The sequence below is a fragment of the Carcharhinus amblyrhynchos genome, chromosome 2 (genome assembly GCF_965287045.1).
Source record: "Carcharhinus amblyrhynchos chromosome 2, sCarAmb.v2.hapA, whole genome shotgun sequence".
NCBI classification, from domain to species: Eukaryota; Metazoa; Chordata; class Chondrichthyes; order Carcharhiniformes; family Carcharhinidae; genus Carcharhinus; species Carcharhinus amblyrhynchos.
Window position 1 is genome coordinate 12255616 of NC_137325.1, and position 25930 is coordinate 12281545.

General features: G+C 44.2%; 1 protein-coding gene across 1 annotated transcript in view; it reads left to right on the forward strand.

Moving 5' to 3' along the window:
* The first annotated feature begins 9036 nt into the window (after positions 1-9036).
* The window catches only part of slc22a23b (solute carrier family 22 member 23b), an 88595-nt gene continuing 71701 nt past the window's right edge, over positions 9037-25930 (forward strand). The window contains exons 1-3 of the mRNA XM_080202200.1: positions 9037-9501; positions 24606-24709; positions 25357-25511. Coding sequence (XP_080058326.1) covers positions 9079-9501; positions 24606-24709; positions 25357-25511 — 682 coding nt within the window. The 5' untranslated portion in view covers positions 9037-9078. The remainder of the gene's footprint in view (positions 9502-24605; positions 24710-25356; positions 25512-25930) is intronic.

A 25930-nucleotide genomic window follows, 5' to 3' on the forward strand; every position in this document is an offset into this window, starting at 1 on the left:
AGCAGTGCTAACCACTGTGCCACTGTGCTGCCCTACTTTGGGGTAACAAAGGGGAAAAGGGAAAAATAAGAAGAAAACATTTCACCTCAGTGTATTAAAACATTAAAGAGTGTGTTCAAGTCACTTCACTTCTTTGACTAGATCCTGCTCAAACCCAATTACTTGGGAAAATTCTATTTTTATTCCCATTGCGCATATCACGTTCATAGTTATGATGGAGATTGGCGAGCTCCCGCAAGACCATTAGCAGCCCACTCATATGCAGTGATCCTCAATGCTTAGTCATGAGCTCTCGGTGACTCATGTGGTCATGGGACAAGATGGTTATTTCCATTATACTTCACTGTTACTACTTAAAACCACACTGGCAATAGTTGGAATCTGTTACAAACCCTGTTCCCCACTCTGTCAACTCCATCCCTCTCCCACCAGATTTCACCAGACGCTTTGCAAATTTGGTGTTAAATTTGACACTGAGATTCGCCCCCTAATAGGCTAATGTGAAAGCTGTCAATTTCCATCACATTGTTCAGCTATGCCCAAGCTGGAGCACATCAGCTGCTAAAATTCACATCCAGACCTTTGTTACCAGTAGATCGTCTATTCCAACACATTCTGCTGCTTCCACCACACCCTCCTCCCACAAACTTCAGCTCATTCAAAACTCAGCTGCAAATGTCTAAATGCAGACCAATTCCTGGTCACCATGTCCCCACGCTCACAACACTGCCTCTGGTTTAAGCACTTATCACCCTTAATCCTTCCATGTTTAACCCAACAACCCCCAATCCCACAAGCCCCTCCACTCCCCCAATTCTGCCACCTTCCAATTTTTATCACTCCAGTTATTGTTCAGGTTAGGAACTCCAAAGTGGTTTAGAAATCATAGAATCCTACAGTGCAGAAAGAGGCTATTCAGCCCATCGAGTCTGCACCAACCACAATCCCATCCAGGCCCTATCCCCATATCCCTCCATATTTACGCACTAATCTCTCTAACCTATGCATCCCGGGACACTAAAGGCAATTTAGAATGGTCAATCAACCTAGCCCACACACCTTTGGGCTGTGGGAGGAAACCGGAGCACCCGGAGGAAACCCACGCAGACACAGGGAGAATGTGCAAACTCCACACAAACGGTGACCCAAGCTGGGATTCGAACCCAGATCTCTGGAGCTGTGAAGCAGCAGTGCTAACCACTGTGCTACTGTGCTGCCCGTCTGAACCACAAGTTTTGCATCTTGAATTTGGCTAGGGTAAGCATGAGATGTTTCACTTCAGTGTGAAACAAATGAACCACTAGGGAGCTTTTATCAAACAAAGTTTATTTAAGAATATAGTTAATGTGTATCGTAAGAAAATTAGCAAAAACTTTTATCAATTACGAACAAGAAACAAAACAACCACTATAACAGATAACTCTTAATGAGTATCTCTAATGTGTTCCAATTCAAACCAAAACCCATAGACAACAAAAAACCCTTTTCACAGATTTAACACAGCATAGATTAATGCTCACTTGATACTGGGATCAATTCTTTTCCTTATGAGGCTGAAGTCAAATATCTTGTGACTCAGAGCAGTTTGAAGACAAGACAGTTTTCCAAAGCCCCAGAGAGATTTTGGTCTGGCCCCAAAAAAAGAGCAGCCTTCCACCCTTCAGGAAAGCAAGACCTTGTTTTAGTTAACCAACGGAACTTTCAAAAAACAAACAACTGGGAGAGAGAGAGACTTGAAACTTTTAGCAATCTATCTCACAAACTGAAACTGAAAAAGTCCCAGTCACCGGAGCTGCAGACAGGTTTTTTTTATTTATCCTCCCACCAATGGTATCACCTCAGGCGGTGAGCTGCAGAGATCATGATTTTAAAAAAAATCTCTTAAAGGGACACTAACATCATACTCCATCATTGGTGGCCTTGCCTTCAACTGCCTAGATCCTAAATTCTTGGATGCCCTCTCTCTGTCTCTCTACCTTTTTTTTCTCCTTTTAAATGCTCCTTAAAAGCCAGCTCTTTGACTGAGCTTTTTAATTATTTGACCTATTGGGAAGGATTTTCCACTGTTGGCCAGAGACAGGGACAGGACGTTCTAGTCCCGCCGATATCAACATGGTTTCCTGTTTACTCCCCGCTACCCCCGTGGACACCCATGGCATGGATTGGCTGTCAGTGGGGCAGAAAAATCTCACTGGCAGAAATAGTATGAAAATTCCAGCCAATGCCTCCTTCCGTACATCCGTGTCAAATTTGGTCCTAAAATTCTCCTGCAAAGTGAATTGGAATATTTTATCACATTAAAGGTGCTATATAAATGCTAGTTATTGGGCGGAATTTTCCTGTCCCGCCTGCCACGGGACCACGTTGACCTTGAGTAGGATTTTCTGTGTTTCTATGTAGACCCAAGAAGAGAGCCAGTATAACACCCTTGATGCTTGTAGATAAGACACAAAACAAAATATATTTGATAAGCAAATATGAACCAATTCAAACATTTATTTTAATGCTTTATTTCATAAAGGTTCTGACTTACTTTGGGGAATGGCATCATTGTGTGGTCACATGGTTTGCAGAATTAGGGAAATGGAGAGGTTTTTAAACTAATGAGTCAGGGCAAGGGATCAAACCTGGTAAGATGTGATAAAGCAAAGAGCAGGGACAAGGCAAAATGGAAAGATATTATTACAGAAAATGTAAAAGAGACCATTACAGGAATGGATAGAGAGTACAAATCTAACAGTATATCAGAAGATGGGATTCAAGATTATAAAATTAATAAAATGATAAAACTAAAAGCTCTGTATCTGAATGCACAGAACATTCAAAACAGAAGGGATGAACTGATAACACACATAGAACTAAATATGTATGATTTGATAGCCATTACTGAGACATGGCTTCAGAAGGATATGTATTAGAACTTAAATATTGAAGGGTACAGGATATTTAGGAAAGACAGGAAGTGGTGGAGGTACCTCTGTTATTTAATTATGGTAATAGCTGACCTAAGTTCGACAAACCAGGATGTGGAAACAGTTTAGGTAGAGATGAAAAAGATTAAAGTCAGGAAGTCATTTGTGGGAGTTGCGTACAGGCTCCCTAACCGTAACAATATGGTAGGGTGGAACTTAAAGGAAGAAGTAATAGGGTCTTGACAGAAAGGCAAAGCAGCAACCATGGGAGATTTTAATTTAGATATGGGCTAGAAAAGTCAGATGGACAAAGGTAGCCGAGGTGAGGAGATCATTTCATGCTTTGGGATAGTTTCTTAGAATAGCATCTTCTGGAATCAACCAGACAGTAGGCAATTCAGAGCTGGTATTGAATAAAAGATAGGTATAATTAATGAATCATAGTGAACGCACCCCTAGGTAACAGTGACCAAAATATGATTGAATTTACATTCAGTTTGAGGGAGGGAGGAGTGGGTCTGAGACAATGTTTTTTAAATAAATTTAAATAAAGGAAATAATGAGGGCCTGGAAACTGAGCTGCCTAAAGTGAACTGGCAAATTAGGTTAAGGAATAGGTCAATAGAGATGCAGAGGCAAACATTTAAGAGGATATTTCAGAACGCAAAGAATGGATAGATTCGAAGGAGTAAAAGAAAGTCTAAGGGACAAACCCACCAACCATGGTTAACTGGAAAAGTTAAAAATAATATCAAACTTAAAGAAAAAGTAAAGTTTATTTATTAGTCACAAGTAGGCTTACATTCACACTGCAATGAAGTTAGGAAGAATGGTAGGAAGGACTATTACTTACGGGGCGAAAAACTACAGCAGGCGACGGTGCAGAGGGACCTCGGGGTCCTTGTGCATGAGTCGCAAAAACCCAGCTTGCAGGTGCAGCAGGTGGTCAGGAAGGCAAATGGGATGCTGGCCTTCATAGCGAGGGGGATTGAATATAAAAGTAGGGAGGTCTTGCTGCAGCTGTATAGGGCATTGGTGAGGCCGCAGCTGGAGTACTGTGTGCAGTTTTGGGCGCCGCACCTGCGCAAAGATATTTTGGCCTTGGAGGGAGTGCAGAGGAGGTTTACTAGGCTGATACCGGAGTTGAGGGGGTTGAGCTATGAGGAGAGGCTGAATAAACTGGGCTTGTACTCGTTAGAGTTTAGAAGAATGAGGGGAGATCTCATTGAGACGTATAAGATGATGAATGGGATGGATAGGATAGAGGTGGAGAGACTCTTCCCGCTCAAAAAAGACAGTAGGACTAGGGGGCACAGCCTCAAGATAAAAGGGGGGCGGTTTAGAACGGAGTTGAGGAGGAACTTCTTCACTCAAAGGGTGGTGAATCTCTGGAATTCTCTGCCCGTTGAAGTGGTGGAGGCTGCCTCGCTAAATATTTTTAAGACGCGGGTTGATGGGTTTTTGATAAGAGAGGGGATTAAGGGTTATGGGGAGAAAGCGGGAAAGTGGAACTGAGCAGCGACAGATCAGCCATGATCTTATTGAATGGCGGGGCAGGCTCGAAGGGCTAGATGGCCTACTCCTGCTCCTATTTCTTATGTTCTTATGTTCTTATGTACTGTGAAAATTCCCTAGTCGCCATACCTGTTGGGTACACTGCAGGAGAATTTAGTATGACCAATCCACCTAACCTGAACATCTTTGAGCTGTGGGAGGAAACTGGAGCATTCAAAGGGAACCCATGCAAACACAGGGAGAATGTGCAAACTCCACACAGACAGTGACCCAAGCTGGGAATTGAATCCAGTCCTTGGTGCTGTGAGGCAGCAGTGCCAACCACTGTGCCACCGTGCCACCCAAAAAGCATATCATTGTGCAAAGGGCAGTGGCAAATCATAAGATTAGACAAAATATAAGAAACAGCAAAGAAAGACTAAAATAGTAATAAGGAGGGAAAAATTAGAGCTCATGGGAGGGCTAGCCAGAAATATAAAAACTGATAGTAACAAATTTTGTAAATATTTGCTGACGAGAGTTAACAAAGTGAGTATTGGTCCTGTAGAGAGTGAGTCTGGAGAATTGATAATGGAAAATGAAGTGATGGCAGATGAATTGAACAGGTATTTTCATAGAATCCCTACAGTACAGAAGGAGGCCATTCAGCCCATCAAGTCTGTACTGACCACAATCCCATCCAGGCCTTATTCCTATAACTCCACACATATACTCTGTTAATATATCCTGATACTAGGGTCATTTTAGCATTGCCATTCAACCTAACCCGCACATCTTTGGTGTGTGGGAGGAAACCGGAGCACTCAGAGGAAACGCATGCAGACGTGAAGAGAACATGCAAACTCCGCACAGACTGTGACCCAAGGCCAGGATTGAACCTGGGTCGCTGGTGCTGTGAGGCAGCAGTACTAACCAGTGTGCCACCATGCCATCCAGCCTTCACTATAGAGGAAACAGGTAACATCCCAGAAACAGCTACAAACCAGGAAATGGGTCAGAGGGAGGAACTCAGGAAAATTACAGTCACCAGAGAAAAGTGGTACTGAGTAACTTGTTGGAGCTGTGGGCGGACAAGAGCCTGGGCCCTGGTGGACTTCATCCTAGGGCCTTAGAAGAAATATCTAGTGAGATGATTGATGCATTGATTTTAACATGCTAATACGCCCTCGGTTTGGGAGCTGTGCCATTAGACTGGAAGATGTCAAATTACACAGATGAAGGGATTGGAAGGATGGTTACTAAATTTGCGACGACACAAAGATAGGTAGGAAAGTAGGTTGCGAAGAGGGCATAAGGAGGCTACAAAAAGATATAGATAGGCTAAATGAGTGGGCAAAGATACGGCAAACAGAGATTAATGTGGCAAATCGTGAAATTCCCCATTTCGGCAGGAAGGATAAAAAGGAAGCATATCTAAATAGTGAGAGAATGCAGAGCTTTGAGGTGCAGATGGATCAGGGTGTCCTCGTGCATGAATCACAATAGGTTAGTATGCAGATAAAATAAGTGATTAGGAAAGCTAATAGAATGTAATCATTTATTGCGAGGGAAATTGAATACAAATGTAGGAAGCTTTTACTTCCATTGTACAGGGCCCTAGTGAGACCACATGTGGAGTACTATGCATGGTATGGGTCACCTTATTTAAGAAAGGATATAAAAGTGTTGGAAGCAGTTCAGAAAAGGTTGGCCAGACTAACATCTGGAATAGATGGTTTGTCTTATAAGGAAAGGGTGGACAGGCTAGGCTTGTATTCTCTGGGGTTTAGAAGAGTAAGAGGGGTCTTGACAGGGTGGATGTGGAGAGGATGTTTCCACTTGTGGGAGAAGCTAGAACTGGTGGGGGGGGGTTACTGAATATAAATAAGAGGTCGCCCATTTAAAACAGCGATGAGGTGAAATATTTTCACTCAGAGGGTTATGAGTCTTTCCAACGTTTTTCTTGAAAAGGCAATGTAAGAAATCTCACAGCACCAGTTAAAGTCCAACAGGTTTATCTGGAATCACGAGCTTTTGGAGCACAGCTCATTCCTCATGAGGAGGAGCAGTGCTCTGAAAGCTCTTGATTCCAAATAAACCTATTGGAACTTTAACCTGGTGTTGTGAGGCTTTTTACTGTGCCCACTCCAGTCCAATGCTGACATCTTGGAAAGGCAGCCAAAGCAGAGTATTTTTAAGGCAGAAGTGAATAGATTCAAGGGGGTGATGGGTTATCGGGGGGGGGGTGATGTTCTCATTAAATGGTGGAACAGATGAGAGGGGCTGAATGGCCCCCTCCTGCTCCTTGTTAATATGTATGCATGGCTCAGTGATGACTCTTCAATCTGACTTGTTAAAAAGCCCTGCCAGTTATTGCCCTGTCCACAGATCCCCTATGGAGGGCATCACTCTGAATTACATGCCTGATGGCTGGAAGTCTCCACTCTAAAGCTGGTCTAAGTTTAGTGGGCATGTTAGTAAGGTGAACATTTCCTTTAGCACTGACCACAAAATTTGGGATAATGTTAACGGAACTGTGAGATAACTCAAGCCATTCAAAGTGTGGTAAGTGCTACTGCCTCACGGTGCCTGATTCGATTCACAGCTTGTATGTGTGGAGTCTGCACATTCTCCCCGTGTCTGCGTGGGTTTCCTCCGCGTGCTCCTGTTTCCTTGCCCAGTCCAAAAGACATGCTGGTTACATGCACTGACAGTGCTAAATTCTCCCTCAGTGTACCCGTACAGGAGTGTGGCGACTAGGGGATTTTCACAGTAACTTCATTGCAGTGTTAATGTAAGCCAGCTTGTGACACTAATAAATTAACTTTAAAACCACTCAGGTTGGACATGGTTATGCAACCAACACAATTTTTATAACTCATTACCCAAAGTTCTGCATCGTCCTTGTCTACAGGGTTCAGAAGCAAACTAATTATGCCTCTGGGAAATTATTTCAAGGTGTTTTTTGGGCTATGTATTGATGTGGTGGGCAGAAAATAACATTTATTGACTTTCTGTCTACATGTAGCCCTGCTTGGTTGGTCTGTGGGGAGAGACACATCGCAGAGAAACAATAGGAAGTATAGAAGTTGAAAACTACTAACCAGGGATAGCAACCCCCTTGAGTGAGTGGGAGTTCTGTCGGAGCTGAGGACTGATCTCAAGAGTTCCAAAAATAGTTGACAATCCTATTAAAGGTGTAGATAGGAAACTCTAGTCTTTAGATGAGTCATTTCTGTTCTGTCATTTCATTTTGCTCTTAGAATAAAACACTGGATATAAAAGATCAACTTGTCAGGGATGCCTATGTGGTATGTGGGTGGCACAGTGGTTACCCTGCTGCCTCACAATGCCAGGGGCCCGGGTTCAATTCCAGCCTTGGGTCACTGCCTGCGTGGAGTTTGCACATTCTCCCCATGTCTGCATGGGTTTCTTCCAAGTGCTCTGGTTTCCTCTCACAGTTAAAAGATGTGCAGGTTAGGTGGATTGGCTATGCTAAATTGACCCTAGTGTCAGGGGGATTAGCAGAGTAAAGATGTGGGAATAGGGCCTTGGTTGGGATTGTGGTCAGCGCAGACTCGATGGACTGAATGGCCTCCTTCCCCACTGTAGAGATTGTATGATTCTATCCCTGTTCAGTGCCTGTCAATAATAAGTGAAACTTTTATAGACCCGAAATTGGGCACCAAACGCCTCCTACTAGCTTCCAGCAATTTTATCCACTATTGTACCTTTAATCCCAAAACAGCCTCTTCTTTATATGTGATCGATTTTTAAAAAAATACTTTCAAACGAGATATAATTAATACTTAAAGGTTTCGAGAAAGATTATTCCATCAAACATAATTACCATCGAACCTGATTTCAATTGGGTTCTTAAAAATGATAAGAGCGGGTTTTATTTTCGATTGCCTGGAGGCGGAGTGTACATTCTGTAGAGGGAGCAGCGAGAACCAGTTAAAGGAGAAGTGTAGGGGGAGGGAAGGAGAGGAGAGGGAGGGTTCGGAGGAAAGTGGCCGGGTCTGGAAGCGACAATGCAGCTTTAACAAGGCTGGTTTCGGTGTGAATCAGGCAGGTGGAGTCCTCCACCAACCGCTCCGATTGAGAATATGACTTTAGAGAGGGAAATCATTTAAAAGATAGGGGGGGAAATAACAGACAAAAATGTGATGATTTAATTCTATTAATGTGTGTGTGTTTTTTTTTCCCTGGGGTTTGGGAAAGATGGCGTTTGGGTCGGGGGGGGGGGTGGGGGGAGAGGGCAGGTGCGATTACCTGGAGTCATGAAAGGGGGAGGAGGATGAGGAGGGGCTGATTAGTGTTCCGGGGAGAGCCTTCTTTGCCTTGTGTGTGCTGTCAGTTGCAGGGACGGTGTATATGAGCCCAGCCCAGTCTAGTTTAGTGTGTGTGTGTGAGAGAGACCGGCTGAAACTCACTCAATTTCTCTTGACGCTTGTGTGTTTCTGACTGGGAAGAAATCTCTTTCTTTTTATTTATATATATATAATATATTAACAGAACTAAGAATCTATTTTAACCCCATGCAAATGGTTTTGTTTTCGCCTCCACTCCAATTCATTAGAAAATCAGAAGGAATTTGTTGATTTTTTTTTTCTGGGGGTTTATTTTTTTTTAAACAGAATATATATATATACATATTTTTATAAACTCGATGGCTGTAGAGGAGCAGCAGGCAGCCCCCGAGGGCAAGTCTCCGGAGCCCCGCTACCGGGATTTTGACGGGACGGTGTTGCCCCTCTCGGGGGGTTTGGGTAACTCCCAGAAGAAGCTCATCCTGCTGACCTGGATCCCCGCCGTCCTGATCGGCCTGAGCCGCAGCTCCGACTGCTTCTTCACCGCCGAGCCGCAGGTGCTGTGCCGGGGGAGCGGCGGCGGCACCAACAGCAGCAGCAGCCGCCTCCTGATGGCCCCTGTCCATATCGCTCAGGCCCAGATAGGAGCGAACCTCAGCCGCCCGCGGGACTCCGGCAGCGGACACTGGGCTGTCCCCGGTAACAGCAGCCAGCGGGGCTGCCAGTGCAAGGAGCGCGACTACAAGATCCACGCTGCCCTCACTCAGAACATAGTCACCAAGGTAAGAACATCACCCACCTGACAAATAGGTGGGGGGGGCGGAATTTGTACCTGAGCACCCTCTGCATTGTAAGGATTCCATGAAATATTTATTAGTGTCACAAGCAGGGCTCACTGCAGTGAAATTACTGTGGCAGCACAGTGGTTAGATTTGACTTCTTATTGCCACGTGTATACAGTGAAAATTATTGTTTCTTGCGTGCTATACAGATATCATACTGTTCATAGAGAAGGAAACGAGAGTGCAAAATGTTGCAAGTAAAGCTTACATTAACACTGCAATGAAATTACTGTGGCAGCACAGTGGTTAGATTTGACTTCTTATTGCCACATGTATACAGTGAAAATTATTGTTTCTTGCCTGCTGTACAGACATCATACTGCTCATAGATAAGGAAACAAGAGAGTGCAAAGTGTCGTTAAAGTTTTAGTCACAGTGAAGCTTACGTTAACACTGCAATGAAATTACTGTGGCAGCACATGTTGTCATGTCTTCAGTGAAAAGTATTGTTTCCTGTTTGCTATACACAATATACTGTTCAGAGTGCAAAATGTCTTTAGTTTACTTGTTAGGCACAAGGCTTACATTAACACTGTAATGAAGTTACTGTGGCAGCAGGGTGGTTAGATTTAATTTATTATTGTCACATGTATATAATGAAAAGTATTTCTTGTGTGCTATACAAACAAAACATACCATTCATAGAGAAGGAAACGAGAGTGCGAAATATAGTTAAAGTTTATTAGTCACAAGTGAGGCTTATATTAACACTGCAATAAAGTTACTGTAGCATTCTCCTAGTGTTAGTCATAACTAGAGTGTAGAGAAAGATCAACTTAATGCAAAGCACCTCACAGCGCCAGGGACCTGTGTTTAATTCCTAGCTTGGGTGACTGTGGAATTTGCGCGTTCTCACAGTGTCTGCGTGGGTTTCCTCTAGGTACTCCAGTTTTCTCCCATAGTCCAAAAGATTGCAGGTTAGGTGGATTGGCTATGGCAAATTGTTCTGTGGTGTCGGGGGACTAGCAGGGAATAGGGGCTAGGTGGGACTGTTGTTGGTGCAGACTCGATGGGCTGAATGGTGGCCTCTTGCACTATAGGGATCTATTCTACGAAAGTCCTCTCGTCACCACACGTCTGTTTGGGTACACAGAATTTAGCATGGCCAATGCACCTAACTAGCACGCCTTTCAGATTATGGGAGGAAACTGGAGCACCCGTGCAGATGGTGACCCAAGCCAGGAATCAAACCCAGGTCCCTGTGAGGCAGCAGTGCTAACCATTATACCTGATAATGGGGGATTTTTTACTTTTAAATTGCCTTACTGGTTTGGAAATGTCTAGAGAAAATAACATTTTAAAGTGGCAACAATGCAATGATATTCCACTTCTACATGTCACACTCTCTAGAGCTAATTCCATACATGTTGAAACGGTCATAACAAATGGCTTAAAGGTATTTTAAGTTGTCTGGGGAAGCAACATTCTTCTGGCTGAATACAGTTTTTGCATAGTGTTCAGTTTGCCCTTTTCCTGTTTCTCTCCCCATTTTCACTGTGGGATTGAAGAACAATCCATCTAAAGTAATGTTCTTTAACAACAGAGGCAGGGACACTTAAATGCACTTCCAAATCCTGTGGGATAATTTTAAAGCAGTTCCAGACAAGGACAGCAATTTACCAATGCAGAACTAAACGGTGCAGGTGAAAGCTGGAAGTTTAAGTTGGTATTTGATTTTTTTTTTAAAAAAAATAATCATCATCTTCTTCTCCCACCCATCAATTTTCTTATTTTGCTGCTGCAGGAGCTGTTATTATTGAGATGCAGTGCCACAGGTGGTGGAATCTATATTACTTTTTTTATAACAAGTATTCAATTCCCCCACTCATAGGCTGGATAGGGGTAGGTGTGATAGGTTGGTTTTCCCATGGGGTACTCATCTTTTTGGCCGCACAATAATGAGCACGGCTGAGAGGTGTTCAGATTTTTGGTGTGCAGGGATCATCTTCAGCCAAGCTTTCCAGGTACAACTGCAAAGCAGCATTTCCAGACAGTTCACTGGAACCTTTTTCTACCTTTTGTTAGAGCTGGCTATCTTAACAGCTTTTGACTAACTATTGTTGGAATAATGAACTACGCCTCTCATTGTTGGAACTTTATCATTTTCTTTCTCAGCCGATTTTTCTCGTCATCTGTTCCAACAATCAATGTGAACTGCATTTAAAAAAAAAAAAATCCTGGTTTAGGCTTTATGTTGAGCTTCACCTTGTGCTGGTGACTGTCCTGGTTACACTGGGGCCCAGTGTCACCCTTATTAGTCCAGTTCTGATGGAGTTGCTGGGGGAGGTACCGGGTCCATTATACATTGGTGTTGGGCCTGGTCTACAAGTTCTTTGTCGCAGGGCCCTTTAAGACTAAACTGGAATTTGATCTCCTCGACATCCACCTCCAGGTGTGAGCAGATACTGATCAAGAACTGAAATGCTCATTTGCATCTCATCAATCAGGGCACTGAGGCCAATTAGAATAGTCACACAAACTCAACATGAATCACAGAACATGAAATTTTACCTCCTTGGATTGACTATTCGCTGGGGAAACAGCACCATCTGAGTATGTTTGCATACTCAGATGGTGCTTATCCTTCTCCATTTTGGGAGTAGTGCAGAGTCGGCAGTATAACTTGATTCTACTCTAAAAGCTATTGCAGCTCTGCAATGACACCTACTGTATAACAGCTTGGAAGGGCCCAACTGCCAGGAAGTAATCCACATTGTGGCTAAAGTGTTGGTTAAGCACAACATTTCCCATATTCACGCCCTCGGTTTTGGGGAGAGGAAAGAAACTGGAAAAGAGAAGGCAACTTGATGGCCATGGCCTCCTGTTACCCTAGGGTCACCCAAAGGACAAAGTATAGATCACGATAAATCAGTCATCAAGTGTGGATAAGAAATTGTCCAAATTAAAAATGTTTCTCTTGGCTGCTTCCTCAAATTGGTGGGTTTAGATAAAGTACTTGTCTTTCCTAGCTCAGGGATAAGAACATAAGAACATAAGAACATAAGAACATAAGAACATAAGAACATAAGAACATAAGAACATAAGAACATAAGAACATAAGAACATAAGAAATAGGAGCAGGAGCAGGCCATCTAGCCCTTCGAACCTGCCCCGCCATTCAATAAGATCATGGCTGATCTGTTGTGGCTCAGTTCCACTTTCCCGCCCTCTCCCCATAACCCTTAATCCCCTCTCTTATCAAGAACCCATCAACCCGCTTCTTAAAAATATTTAGCGAGGTAGCCTCCACCACTTCAACGGGCAGAGAATTCCAGAGATTCACCACCCTTTGAGTGAAGAAGTTCCTCCTCAACTCCGTTCTAAACCGCCTCCCCTTTATCTTGAGGCTGTGCCCCCTAGTCCTACTGTCTTTTTTGAGTGGGAAGAGTCTCTCCACCTCTATCCTATCCATCCCATTCATCATCTTATACGTCTCAATGAGATCTCCCCTCATTCTTCTAAACTCTAACGAGTACAAGCCTAGTTTATTCAGCCTCTCCTCATAGCTCAATCCCCTCAACTCCGGTATCAGCCTAGTAAACCTCCTCTGCACTCCCTCCAGGGCCAAAATATCCTTGTTAGGAAGGTTTTTTTTTGAAAGAAAATGTTCCTGATTATGCACGAGAGCAATAAGGTAGTATTTATTACCCATCCTCAGTTACCTAGAGCAGGTTTGAGTAAACCTCACGTTCTGTGTCTGGAGTCATGTGTAAGCCAGGGTGGGTGATGTATTAGTTTCCCTAAAGGACATGGTGGTACAGTGGTTTGCTGCCTCATAGCACTAGGGGCCCAGGTTCAATTCCAGCCTCGGGTGAGTGTGTGGAGCCTGCACATTCTCCCTGTTTTGGGAGGACTAGAATACAGAAGCAGGGATGTACTGCTGAGGCTTTAAAGCTCTGGCCAGACCACACTTAGAATATAGCGAGCAATTTTGGGCTTGTACCCAAGGAAGGATGCACTGACCTTGGAGAGGGTCCGGAGAAGGTTCACGAAAATGATTCTGGGAATGACAAGCTTAATATGAGGAGCATTTGACAACTCTGGCTGTGTACCCGATGGAGTTTAGAAGGGTGAGGGGGGGCGGATTTCATTGCAATTTAAAGAATGTTGAAAGGCCTGGGTAGAGTGGAAGTCGGGCAGATGTTTCCATAAGTAGGATCCGAGGGCACAGCCTCAGAATAAAGGAATGACCCTTTAGAACTGAGATGAGGAGAAATTTCTTCAGCTATAGGGTGGCAAATCTGTGGAACTCGCTGTCACAGAAGGCTGTGAATGCCAGGCCATTGTGTATTTAATAAGACAGAGGGCCTTGAATGGTAAGGGGATCAAAGGTTACAAGCAAAAGGTGGGAGAATGGAGTTGAGAAATTTCAGCCATGATCGAATGGGGGAGCAGGCTCAATGGGCGGAATGGCCTCATTCTGTTCCTGTATCTTATGGTCTTGTATTGGGAAAGAAAGCCGGCTGTTCTGAGTAGACCCTTTATTTATTCCCATGAATTGTTTTGCTCCAAGTCAGTGACATCAGGTTAAAACTTGTGCAGTGAACAAGGGACGGTTCTTGTTCTAGCTGGGACTTTTCAGGCTAGCTGCAAAGGAGCAGTGTTCCTCCTGGTTTGGTATTCTGCATCCTGGGTTGTGCAGCCCAGAGCCACCAGCTGCCCTATCGAGCAGTAAGCCTAAACCAAGGAGCATGCTTAATATGTTGCTTCCCCTCAAAGGTTACATTCTAGGATCTGAATGTTATGGAGTGAAAGTTGCTATATTATTTATTAATCCTCTCCAAATAATACTTCCCAATTCAATACATCTTCATGAAAGACAGGAGCGGCACAGTGGTGAGCACAGCTGCCTTGTAGCACAGGGACCCAAGTTGATTCCTGGCTTGGGTCACTGTGCGGACTCTACACATTGTCCTTGTGTCTGCATGGGTTTCCTCAGTGCTCTGGTTTAGAACATAGAAAACTACAGCACAAACAGGTCCTTAGGCCTGGTAGGTAGGGATGTGATCAGTGCAACTTGTGGGCCAATCTATAACCCTCAATCCCATTAAATCCCATGTACTCATCCAGAAGTCTCTTAGAAGACCCCAACAAGTTCACCTCCAACACCACCACCGGCAGCCGATTCCACTCGCCCACCACCCCCTGAGTGAAAAACTTACCCCTAACGTCCCTCACTCATTTCCTCCCACACTCTGAAAGACATGCTGGGTAGATGCATTAGCCTGTTAAATTCTCCGTCAGTGTACCCGAACAGGCGCCGGAGTGTGGCGATTAGGGGATTTTCACAGTAATTTCATTGCAGTGTTAATGTAAGCCTGACTAAAACTTTAATCATTTGCAGGCAATTCCTACATTTTTTTAAATTTACTCTTTTCAAAGTTTGGCCTTTCCCCCAGTAGAAGCAGAAAGTAAAATAATCTGATGTTTTGCAGTTTGGTGGAAACCCCCTTTTTGTGAGAATAATGTAACATCAGCTTTTGTTATGGAGTTTCTTTCTTCTTACATGCTCAGAATGAGAAGGAGCTGCAGCAGACTGGGCTCTGTTGTTTTCATTTGCCACTTGACATTCTTTATTTTCCCCTTGACAGTAGGGTTACTCATAGCAATGTTGTTACTTCCTGGTACGCAGACTAATATTTTCCTTCAAAATAAAATACAACATTAAAGACTAATTGCAGCAGCTGATTAAAAGTGTTCCAGTTCACGGCGGAGCTATCAATGTTGTTGTTTGTGTCGCTGCAGTCTTTTAAATTGCATTTTGAACACGCAGTCCTAGAGGAAGCGGGTCTTAGAATGCATTCCCTTTTCAGTTTCTTAAAGTCTTGTTACAGTTTTGGTTATGCCTCAGCCCCGCGTTCCTGATCTTCGACCACTCGGTGTGAAGAGGAGGAGGGAGCTCTGTGAACCTGGGCCTGGCTAAACTTGCCATTAACTAGTCCAACCAGCAGGCAACTGGGAGAAGGGAAGGGTCATCTGACCTGAATTTTTGCCCCTCTACTGTAGCTACGCTTGCGGCCTGGAGAGGGCACATGGTGTCCACGGGCACCATCGAGGCCTTCCATGCCCATTGGGCACCACAGAAACTGGGAGCCTTATTGACCCCTTTAATCACATTTTAGTTTTTGAGGTTTGTAAGTTTAATTTGTGATTTGTTTTTAAGGCGGTTTCCCTTTAAGGGGTTGCCCCTTTAACCCCTCGATTTAATTGCTTAACTCGGTGTTGGAAGTAAGTCTTAAATTTAACTGACCCCTAGTTTAGAAATGTTACACTTCCTCAGAGCCCATCTGTTGTCTCCTTTTAAAGTTGGAGAAAGAATAGCTGCCTTTTTTAACATGTTTTCACTGCAAGATTCCATCCTTAATTGCCCTTGAATGTGTGAGCTGCCTTCTTGAACCTTGATCTGTGTGGAGTAGGTACATTCTAAGCGGGTTTCCTCCAGTGTTCCAATTTTCTCCCACAGTCCAAAGATGCGTGGGTTAGGTTGATTGGCCGTGGAAAATTGCCCGTAGTGTCCCAGGATTAGTGCGGTAAATGTGTGGGATTGTGGTGATAAGGCCTGGGTGAGATGGTTGTTGGTGCAGAGTCAATGGGCTGAACTGCCTCCTTGTGCGCTGTAAGGATTCTACAATACAAACCTGAAGTTGAAATGTTCTACTTCTGTCAATAGTTTGATTTTAAAAAGGACACATTCCTGGGAAAAGCCCCTTTCAAAAATGTGACAATTCTGCTAACCCGAGCGAACTCGTTTTTATATTTCTGAGCAAATAATTGAACAACAAGTCATCTTCCTTATTGCCCAGAGCAAAATAGTTCACTTTTCCATCTAGAATTTGTAAAGTAGAAAGCTATATTTTAACAGTTAGCGTGGGCTTACTGGGGGCATGTGTCAGTAATGTGTGGGCTGAGTTCAAAGGGTCCCGTGGAATTTTTTAGGTCTTGAAGCTGGGATGTTGCATTCTTTTTTGGACAAGAGAATTAAAGACAGAACCTGAAAGGGGAAACGTGTACCAGGCAGCGAGGAAAGGGCTGAAGTGCGGAGACTATTCGGATTTCAAAGGCTGACACGAGCACAGTGGGTCAAGTAGCCGCCTTTTGTGCTCTGTGATATTCTTATGGCAGTGCACACTGCAGTCGTGCATGGAATCTGGGTGCTACTGTCAGAACTGAAGCTTAGCCAGGGCAATTGTACATAGTGGATTAAAAACAAAATGTGCTGGAACTACAAAGCAGGCCTGTCAGCATCCGTGACGAGAAACAATGAGTTTATGTTCTGGGTTGAAACCTTTTTTTTGGTCCTGACCACAGTGAAATGTCTCATGGAATTTCCTTCATGTTTTATTCCCTTGGAGTAAAACAAATTAAAAGGGAGATTCTAAGATATGGGCTGGCTCCTCGATTAATCTGTTTATGGTTCGATGTACAGATAGAATAGTCTGTATGCTGTTTCTCAACCCATTTATTGTGTTTCAATTAAGATTTTCTGATCACTAAAGTGACTCCGACTTAATTGGTTTCTTTTTTCCCAAGGATTTATGCTTTCAATCTTCTGATCTGATCCTTGGAGTGGGAGGGCAGCTTCTGTTTTAGCTCCAGCTATCCAGAAAGTATTAGAATTCAAGATAGAAATGTTCTAATCTAAGGAAATGGAGTGGCTCATTTGTCTGCAGGAGAAGTTACAGGTACCACCTGAATGGCTGTAAATTGGGAGAGGGGCGTGTGCGGCAGGACCTGGGTGTCCTTGTACACTGGTTGCTGAAGGTAAACATGCAGGCGCAGCAGGCGGTAAAGAAGGCAAATGGCACGTTGGCGAGAAGTTTTGAGTACAGAAGCAAGGAATGTGTTGTTGCAACTATACAGGATCTTGGTGAGGCCACACCTAGAGTATTGTGTGCAGTTTTGGCATCCTTTTCTGAGGAGGGATGTTCTTGCTGTTGAGTGCAGCCAAGGTGCACCAGGCTGATCCTGGGGATGGCGGGACTGATATGAGGAGAGATTGGCTAGGTTAGGAGGTTAGGATTGTTTTCACTGGAACTCAGACAGATGAGGGGGGCATCTTATAGACACTTTCAAAATCCTAACAGGACCAGACAGGGTATATGTGGGAAGGATATTCCCAATTGATAGATGTGCCCAGAACCAGGGGTCACGGTCTGTGGATTTGGGGTAGACTATTTAGGATGAAGACGAGGAGACATTTTTTCACCCAATGAGTGGTGAGTCTGTGGAATTCATTACCACAAGAAGTTGTTGATGCCAAAACATTGAATATGTTCAAGAGGCAGCTGGATATAGCACTTGGGGTGAATGGGATCAAAGATTATGGGGAGAAAGCAGGATTAGACTACTGAGTTGGATGATCAGCCATGATCGCGATGAATGATGGAGCAGGCTCGAAGGGCCAAATGGCCTTCTCCTGCTCCTATCTTCTATCAGGCCCTGTATCTGGGAATCTCAGGGCTGGGTGTGTGCTGGGATTGAGTGTATTATGGATTGTGGGTCCGATGTCTAGCATGCACTTATCACTACCCAGAATGTAACTGGTTTCAGGTCCTTATGGAATCTGGGATGTCAGGTGGAGGTCTGATAGCTGTACTAGAACTCAATATTACGGAGGTTATATCAGGATACGAACAAAACCGTGGAGTCAGCATGGTTCTGTGAAAGGGAAACTTTTTGAGGTGGTAATGAACAATGTACATAAAGGAGAAGCTGTAGATGTGGTGTACGTGTAGGGCATTTGATAAGTGTTGCATCGAAGGTTACCTCAAGATGAGATCACCTAGTGGGGAGGGGTAGCATATTAGCATGGATAAAGCATTGATTGGACTAATAAAGTAGAATATGATTGGTAGGGAAGTGAGTAGTGTCTCAAAGGATATAGATGGATGAAGTAACTGGGCAAAAAACTAATGGATGGAGAACAGTGTGAGAAAATGTAAACTTGTTCATATTGACAGGAAAATTGAAAAGCCGTATACTATTTAAATAGATTGCAGAACTCTGGTGCATGATGGTCTGGATGCCCTGATAAATGATTCGCAAAATGTTAGCATGCAGATATAGCAATTGATTAGGAAGGGACATAGAATGTTGATATTGTAAGGGGAATGGAACACGAAAGCAGGGAAGTTTTACTGCAGCTGTACAGGGTATGGGTTAGACCACATCTGGAACAGATTTGGTCTCCTTATTTGAAAAATGATATTGTTTAGAAACAGTTCGAGAAGGGTTACTCGACTCATACCTGGCGTGAAGGGCTTACCTTATAAAGGTTGAGCCTATAACCCATTGGAGTTTGGAAGAATGAGAGGTGATCTTATTGAAACACGTAAGGCTCTGAGGGAACTTGATAGGGTAAATACTGGGAGGATGTTCCCACTTGTGGGGGTGACTTGAACTCTAAGGGACACAGCTTAAGAATGAGGAGTCTCTCACCTTAAGGCAAAAGTAAGAAATGTTATTCTCAGGGTTGTTAGCATGTGGAATTCTCCTTCTCCATGAAGTACTGGAGACTGAGTCATTAAATTTATTCAAGGCAGGAGTTAGATTTTTTTTTGGTCAAAGGGAGTTGATGATTATGAGGGGGTGGAAATGACAGGAAAGTGGATTTGAGACCACAATCCGATCAGCCATGGACTTATCGACTAGTGGGGCAGATTCTCGGAGCTGAATGGCCTATTCCTGTTTCTAAGGTCACACAGTAATGTGATCTGGTTTTGTGGTGGGAAAAATCATGACTTGGAGACTTTTCTTCCGAAATGCATCTTCTAATAATGAAGCAACTTCCCAAATTATTTTGGAATAAGAAGATAAATGTTTTAAATCCTCAGCAGTGGGAAGTTATTGTAAAACTGCAGCTTGCTGCAATCTGCACTCCAATTGGGCCATTTCCCTCATCATGTAAGAACATAAGAACATAAGAACATAAGAAATAGGAGCAGGAGTAGGCCATCTAGCCCTTCGAGCCTGCCCCGCCATTCAATAAGATCATGGCTGATCCGTCGTGGCTCAGTTCCACCTTCCCGCCCTCTCCCCATAACCCTTAATCCCCTCGCTTATCAAAAACCCATCAACCGGCGTCTTAAAAATATTTAGCGAGGCAGCCTCCACCACTTCAACGGGCAGAGAATTCCAGAGATTCACCACCCTTTGAGTGAAGAAGTTCCTCCTCAACTCCGTTCTAAACCGCCTCCCCTTTATCTTGAGGCTGTGCCCCCTAGTCCTATTGTCTTTTTTGAGCGGGAAGAGTCTCTCCACCTCTATCCTATCCATCCCATTCATCATCTTATACGTCTCAATGAGATCTCCCCTCATTCTTCTAAACTCTAACGAGTACAAGCCTAGTTTATTCAGCCTCTCCTCATAGCTCAATCCCCTCAACTCCGGTATCAGCCTAGTAAACCTCCTCTGCACTCCCTCCAGGGCCAAAATATCCTTGCGCAGGTGCAGTGCCCAAAACTGCACACAGTACTCCAGCTGCGGCCTCACCAATGCCCTATACAGCTGCAGCAAGACCTCCCTACTTTTATATTCAATCCCCCTCGCTATGAAGGCCAGCATCCCATGTAACTTCCCTGTGCTCTCAAGACAGTAAGGGAGCTGGTATAACATTGAGCAGTAGTTTCCAGGTTCAATTCCCGGTTGTGTTGATCTTAATTGGCAAGCTGCCATCATCCTTGATGTTCCTGAGCTTTCGTGAGAGAACTCAGTTTCTACACAGTAACTCCCACTGGGTAGGTGTGTGTATGGGGATGTTGAGTGAAGATCAGATAAGGCTCACGTGTGCCTCTTTAATGGCCAAATCACTTCTGCTCACTGAAAGGCGTGCATTCAAAATTACGAAAATAAAGCCTCCGCTCTCCACCTCCAAGCGGGCAGGAGCGGCTCAATGGTTGCATATGGAGCATATGCCCCCTGCCACGTAGAAGGCTTTCGATGTTGAAGTATCTCCATATCCAACAACAGAGGGGCAGAGTATTTAATTGTGCATCAATTTTAAAATTCATTTATTGCTCATCGTGGGTGCAATTAAAAGTGAATCACGTGTAGGCCGGACCAGTTAAGGATGGCAGATTTCTTTCCCTAAAAAATCTACGAACAAGATAGGTTTTTCTCACAATCAGCAATAGTTTCATGTTCATCAATAGACCTCAAATTCCTCATTTTTATTGAAATCACCTTTTGCCTTCAGCCATGGCAGGATTCGAACCCAGATCCCCAGAATATTTCACTGGATTACTAATCCAGTGAGTTACAGGAATCCACAAAGTAAGTACTTTCCATGGCATTCCTGGAGAAGCGTATGGCCCCTCTCTGTCCCTCCAGCACCTATTTTGTAATCTCTCCAGTCCTTACCTGTGGTTACTGGATTTTGCAGTTTGCGAAAGGGAGGATGGAATGGAATCGATCTAGATTGTAGAGTCAGAGAACAGTCCAGACACCAGACACAGGAACCTCAGTGAGGTACATTAACTAGCTTTGATAGATAAAGTCCTGAACATTAACTGAAATTGGATAAGATTATAGGTGAGGAAGGATGTTCTTGCTCTCGAGGCAGCCATGGTTTACCAGGCTGATTCCGGGGATGGTGAGACTGATGTAACAGGAGATTGACTAGATTAGGATTGTTTCCGCTGGAGTTCAGTCAATCTCATAGAGAATTATAAAATTCTAACAGCACTAGACAGGGTACGTGCGGAGGATGTTCCCAATTTTCAGTGGGGGAGTCCACAGCCAGGGGTCACAGTCTGTGGATTCAAGGTAGACCACTTAGGATGGAGGTGAGGAGACATTTCTTCAGGGTAGTGGAGCCTGAGAATTCATTACCACAGGAAGTAGTTGATGCCAAAACATTGAAATGTGTTCAAGAGGTGGCAGGATATAGCACTTGGGGCGAATGGGATCAAAGGTTATGGGGAGAAAGCAGGATTAGGCTATTGAGTTGGACAATCAGTCACGATTGCGATGAATGGTGGAGCAGGATTTTCAGGCCAAAGGTTTGTTGAGGTCTACAGCAATCTGTCAGCTGGGGTGAGAGAGATCTGGGGAAGTGAAAGATGCAAATCTATTTTCAGACTTCATGTCGGGAGCTCATTATCATTTTCTTGATCCAACTGCCTCCACACCACCACCACCCACCCCCCCCCCCTACTCCTCCCGTTGAATGATGTTGGCTGGTTACTGGTCAAGGAATATGAGGCCCACGTTTCCTATCCTTTTTAATGCAAATGGGAATGGCCTGTAATTTGCAGACCAGCTCAGCACTGGGAATGTCTGACTGGAGTGGACACTAGGCTGAGATACCAGAGGGTTACCTCAACAAACAGAACCATAACCAAACTAAACAGCCTTTTTTTAAAAAAAAAACTTCAGGGTGTGTGTGTGTCACTGGCTAGGCCAGTATTTATTGCCCAGGCCTAATTGCCCTTGAGAAGGTGATTTCAAGATCCCTTGCTCCTAACTTGGAGGGAGCGTGGCTTGGCGATGGGTTACAATACTGTAATGAAGAATGAAAGCTTCTATTTATATAACACTTCTCATATCCCAAAGTGCTTATGATCAATAACTCACTTAGGAAATGTAGTCCTTGCTGTTTAGCTGCAACATCGCTGTGTACAGACGAGTTACAGCAGGAGTCCCTCAGACAGTAAGTGAGCAAGTTTGTCACAGCTGCTCACTGCCCTGCCTGGATGACAGAGGTGTGAGAATGTGCGCAAGGTTTACAATAAGTGGCCTGGGGATATGGACCTTTTTTTTTGTGGGAGCTGTGCTCCTGAGGTTGGGGAGAGGGGTGGCAATGGCTGGAGGGAGTGGGAAAGGGAGTGATGAGACTGAAGCTTAAGGGGCTGGGAGGATGAGATCCTAAAAGAGAAGGCAGGGTGGGGGATGAAATTGGAAGGACTGCAGACATGAGTGCTAGCTGCCAGATAAGACGTAGGGATGACAGCTGCTGAGGACAAGGGGTGTTGGGAGGGTGTGCCAGTAACGTGATGGAACCTTAACCTGACTGCCTCTTGTTCCTGAGTCCTGAGATATCTTGGGGTGGAGCTGGCGATTAGTTTAATCACTACGCTGGAGAAGCGAAGACTCCAGCGGTTAAGACAGGCTGCAACCAGGGAGAACCTTGCGCCAAGAGGCTGCAGGGCAGGCTCGAAGGCATACGCAATGGGTGTGTAGGATCTGGGTGGTGTTCGTGGAGCTGTTGGACAACAGGTGCCACCAGAGACTCCACCTCACAATGGAGACATCACTGCCACCTTCTTGCAGAGGAGGGGGGCACCCTCTCCCTCTCTGAATATCATGGCAGCCCTGAACTGTTGTGCCAGCAGATTGTTTCAGGGCCCAACGGGTGACCTTTGTGGCATTTTGTAGTCATCTGCTCTCAAATACAGCCACGAGATGACGGCTGCACTTTATGCCAAGGCTCTTGGCTACGTTAACTTGAGGACAAGAGGGCTGCAGAATTGGTCTCCATCACTTGTCTGCCACAGGGGGGTCATCAATGGGACTCACAGCTAACAGGGATGTGCTCAAACCTTGAGTTTTTGCTTTTGAATTTCCCAAGTAGCTCACAAGCTCCTTGTTGCTTTTTCCATGGCAACATCTTGCCGATCAGCACCCTCCCTCTGTGGTATAAATTGTTTGAGGTTTGGTTTTCTTGCATTTCCTGATGAGGGCAAGATGAAGAGCTTCAGCAACATCTCATTCTGGCAATATTTGAGTTCTGTATCACCAAACAACTTAGTATTCAGTGTTGCACCTTGACATCGTTGCCTGAGTAGATCAAGATGTATATCCTGTTGAAATAATGATGCTGGTAGTATCCTTTTATCAGGCTCCTCTATTAAATACAGTCCTTTAGTGCATTTTTTTTGGGATCGTCAGCTATCAATATGTACTTGTGATGTAGATGTGCACACAGTGAGCTACACTTGTTATCCAATGAGTGGTAAATCATGAATGAGCATGTCAAGTTGAATTATATTTAAAAGCAGTACAAAAGACTAAGCTGTTCATTGTGTACCCTCATTGTGCTAAGATAATGAACACCCCAGCATCTCATTTTCACCCTTTTTATAGATGTACTGTGTTGTTGGTTTTAGAGTCTGAGTTCATTAATCTCAATGTTTGTTCCTTTCCTCTCACCGTGCTGATTGCTATCAGTGATATTCACATTGTCTACCCAAAATACTACATTAATTCAAGAATACAGCTGACTAAATTACCATCATCTTTAAAGGAATGGGGGGAGGACTGGAGTTTTGCAACATTGATTATGGTCCCAATTTTCTAATCAGGATGGGAACAGACCTGTTTCACGATCAGGATTGTAAAGATTTGTTTGGGAGATTTAAGTTTATTAGTGTCGCAATTAGCACTGCAACTAAGTTACTGTGAAAATCCCCTAGGCGCCAAATTCTGGCGCCTGTTTAAGTACACTGAGGGAGAATTTAGCGTGGCCAATACACCTAACCAGCATGTCTTTCAGACTGTGGGATGAAACCCAGTAAGAAGTCTGACAACACCAGGTTTAAGTCCAAAGATTTATTTGATTGTGCCAAATAAATCTATCAAATAAATCAGTTGGACTCAAACCTGATGTTGTCAAACTTCTTACTGGGTTTACCCCAGTCCAACACCGGCATCTCCCCATCATGACTACAATCGGAGGAAACCCACGCGGACACTGGGAGAACGTGCAGACTCCCCACAGACAGTAACCCAAGCCAGGGTCGAACCTGTGTTCCTGGCGCTGAGACAGCAGTGCTAACCAACATGTAGTCCTGTTGGTTACAGGCAGACACAAGGAAGAATAACTTGCACCTGGAACACAGCACTAGCCGTCTTGTGTAGCCGCTGTCACTGTCATCGTGTCACCCCAGGGTTTTTGTCCTTGGGTGAATGGCCAATGGCAGGGGACAGAGGGAGGGAGAGCTGCACCACAATATTTCCAATAACTGCAGGAACAGTGTTATCAATTAGCATGATGATTCTGGCAGTTAAAAATGTTTTAAATGTTACTATTTCTTCCTTCTCTCCAGTGGCATCTGGTTTGCAATTCTTCCTGGAAAGTCCATATTGCCAAATTCTCGTTATTGGTTGGATTGATTGTTGGTTATTTGGTGACGGGAAGCTTAGCAGATTGGTAAGTTTTCTTTTCTTGCAAATCCCTATAGTCGAATGTCCATTACATTTTTGAGAAATTTTGAGTAGGATTAAATGGGGTCTTGTACTTGAGTAAGATTTATTTTTCTCATGTCAATTGTTCTTTCTGACAGATAAAAAATCCAAAGTGAGCAAAGGCCCAAAGTTTTTTGGGGCAAAGCCAACTAGAGGTTCATAGAATCATTGAATCCCTGCAGTGCAGAAGGTGGCCATTTGGCCCATCATCAATGACAATCCCACCCAGGCCCTATTCCCACAACCCCATGTATAATCCCCTAGGCAATAAGGGGCAATTTATCATGGGCAATCTACCAAACCTGCACATCTTTGGATTGTGGGAAGAAACCGGAGTAGCCGTAGGAAACCCATGCAGATACAGGGAGAATGTGCAAACTCCACACGGACAGTCACCCAAGGTCGGAATTGAACCCGGGTCCCTGGCACTGTGAGGTAGCAGTGCTAACCATTGTCATCGTGCCACTCCGTGGTTTTTGTCCTTTGGTGAATCTGTCTTAAAGCTGGGGTCTTACTGTTGGGTTTTATTTTTCTAATTGCGAAATAGAGCATCTTAGTATTGTTGTTTGAGACACTGCCTTCTAATCATCCAATTTCCATCTAATTCTATAGGGTTGGTCGGCAGCTGGTGCTGGTCCTCTCAGTCATCTTCATCTTGGTCTTTGGATTGATTGTGGCGCTCTCGGTGAATGTGACCATGTTCAGCACTTTAAGGTTTTTTGAGGGATTTTGCCTGGCAGGAATATTCCTCACTCTCTATGTTACACGTGAGTAGAACACTTGATAAAGCGGCAACGTTACATGGGTAGAATTCCTAGTAACCTCTTAACTTAATAAATACTTATCCCTGAGCAAGGTGACTGATACGATGTGCTGTCTTAACCTGAAATCCGAGTGACGAAGCAGTGGTGATCTCTGTCCTCTGCTTGCACCTGTCCTGGTCCCCCCCGTGCCAACCCTATAGTTAAGCAAGCCCAGCAATGCCTCCACTTTCTCAGAAGACTAAGGAAGTTTGGCATGTCAGCTATGACTCTCACTAACTTTTACAGATACCACAGAAAGCATTCTTGCTGGTTGTATCACAGCTTGGTATGGCTCCTGCTCTGCCCAAGACTGTAAGGAACTCCAAAAGGTCATGACTTTCGACCAATACGTCATGCAAACCAGCCTCCCGTCCATTGATTCT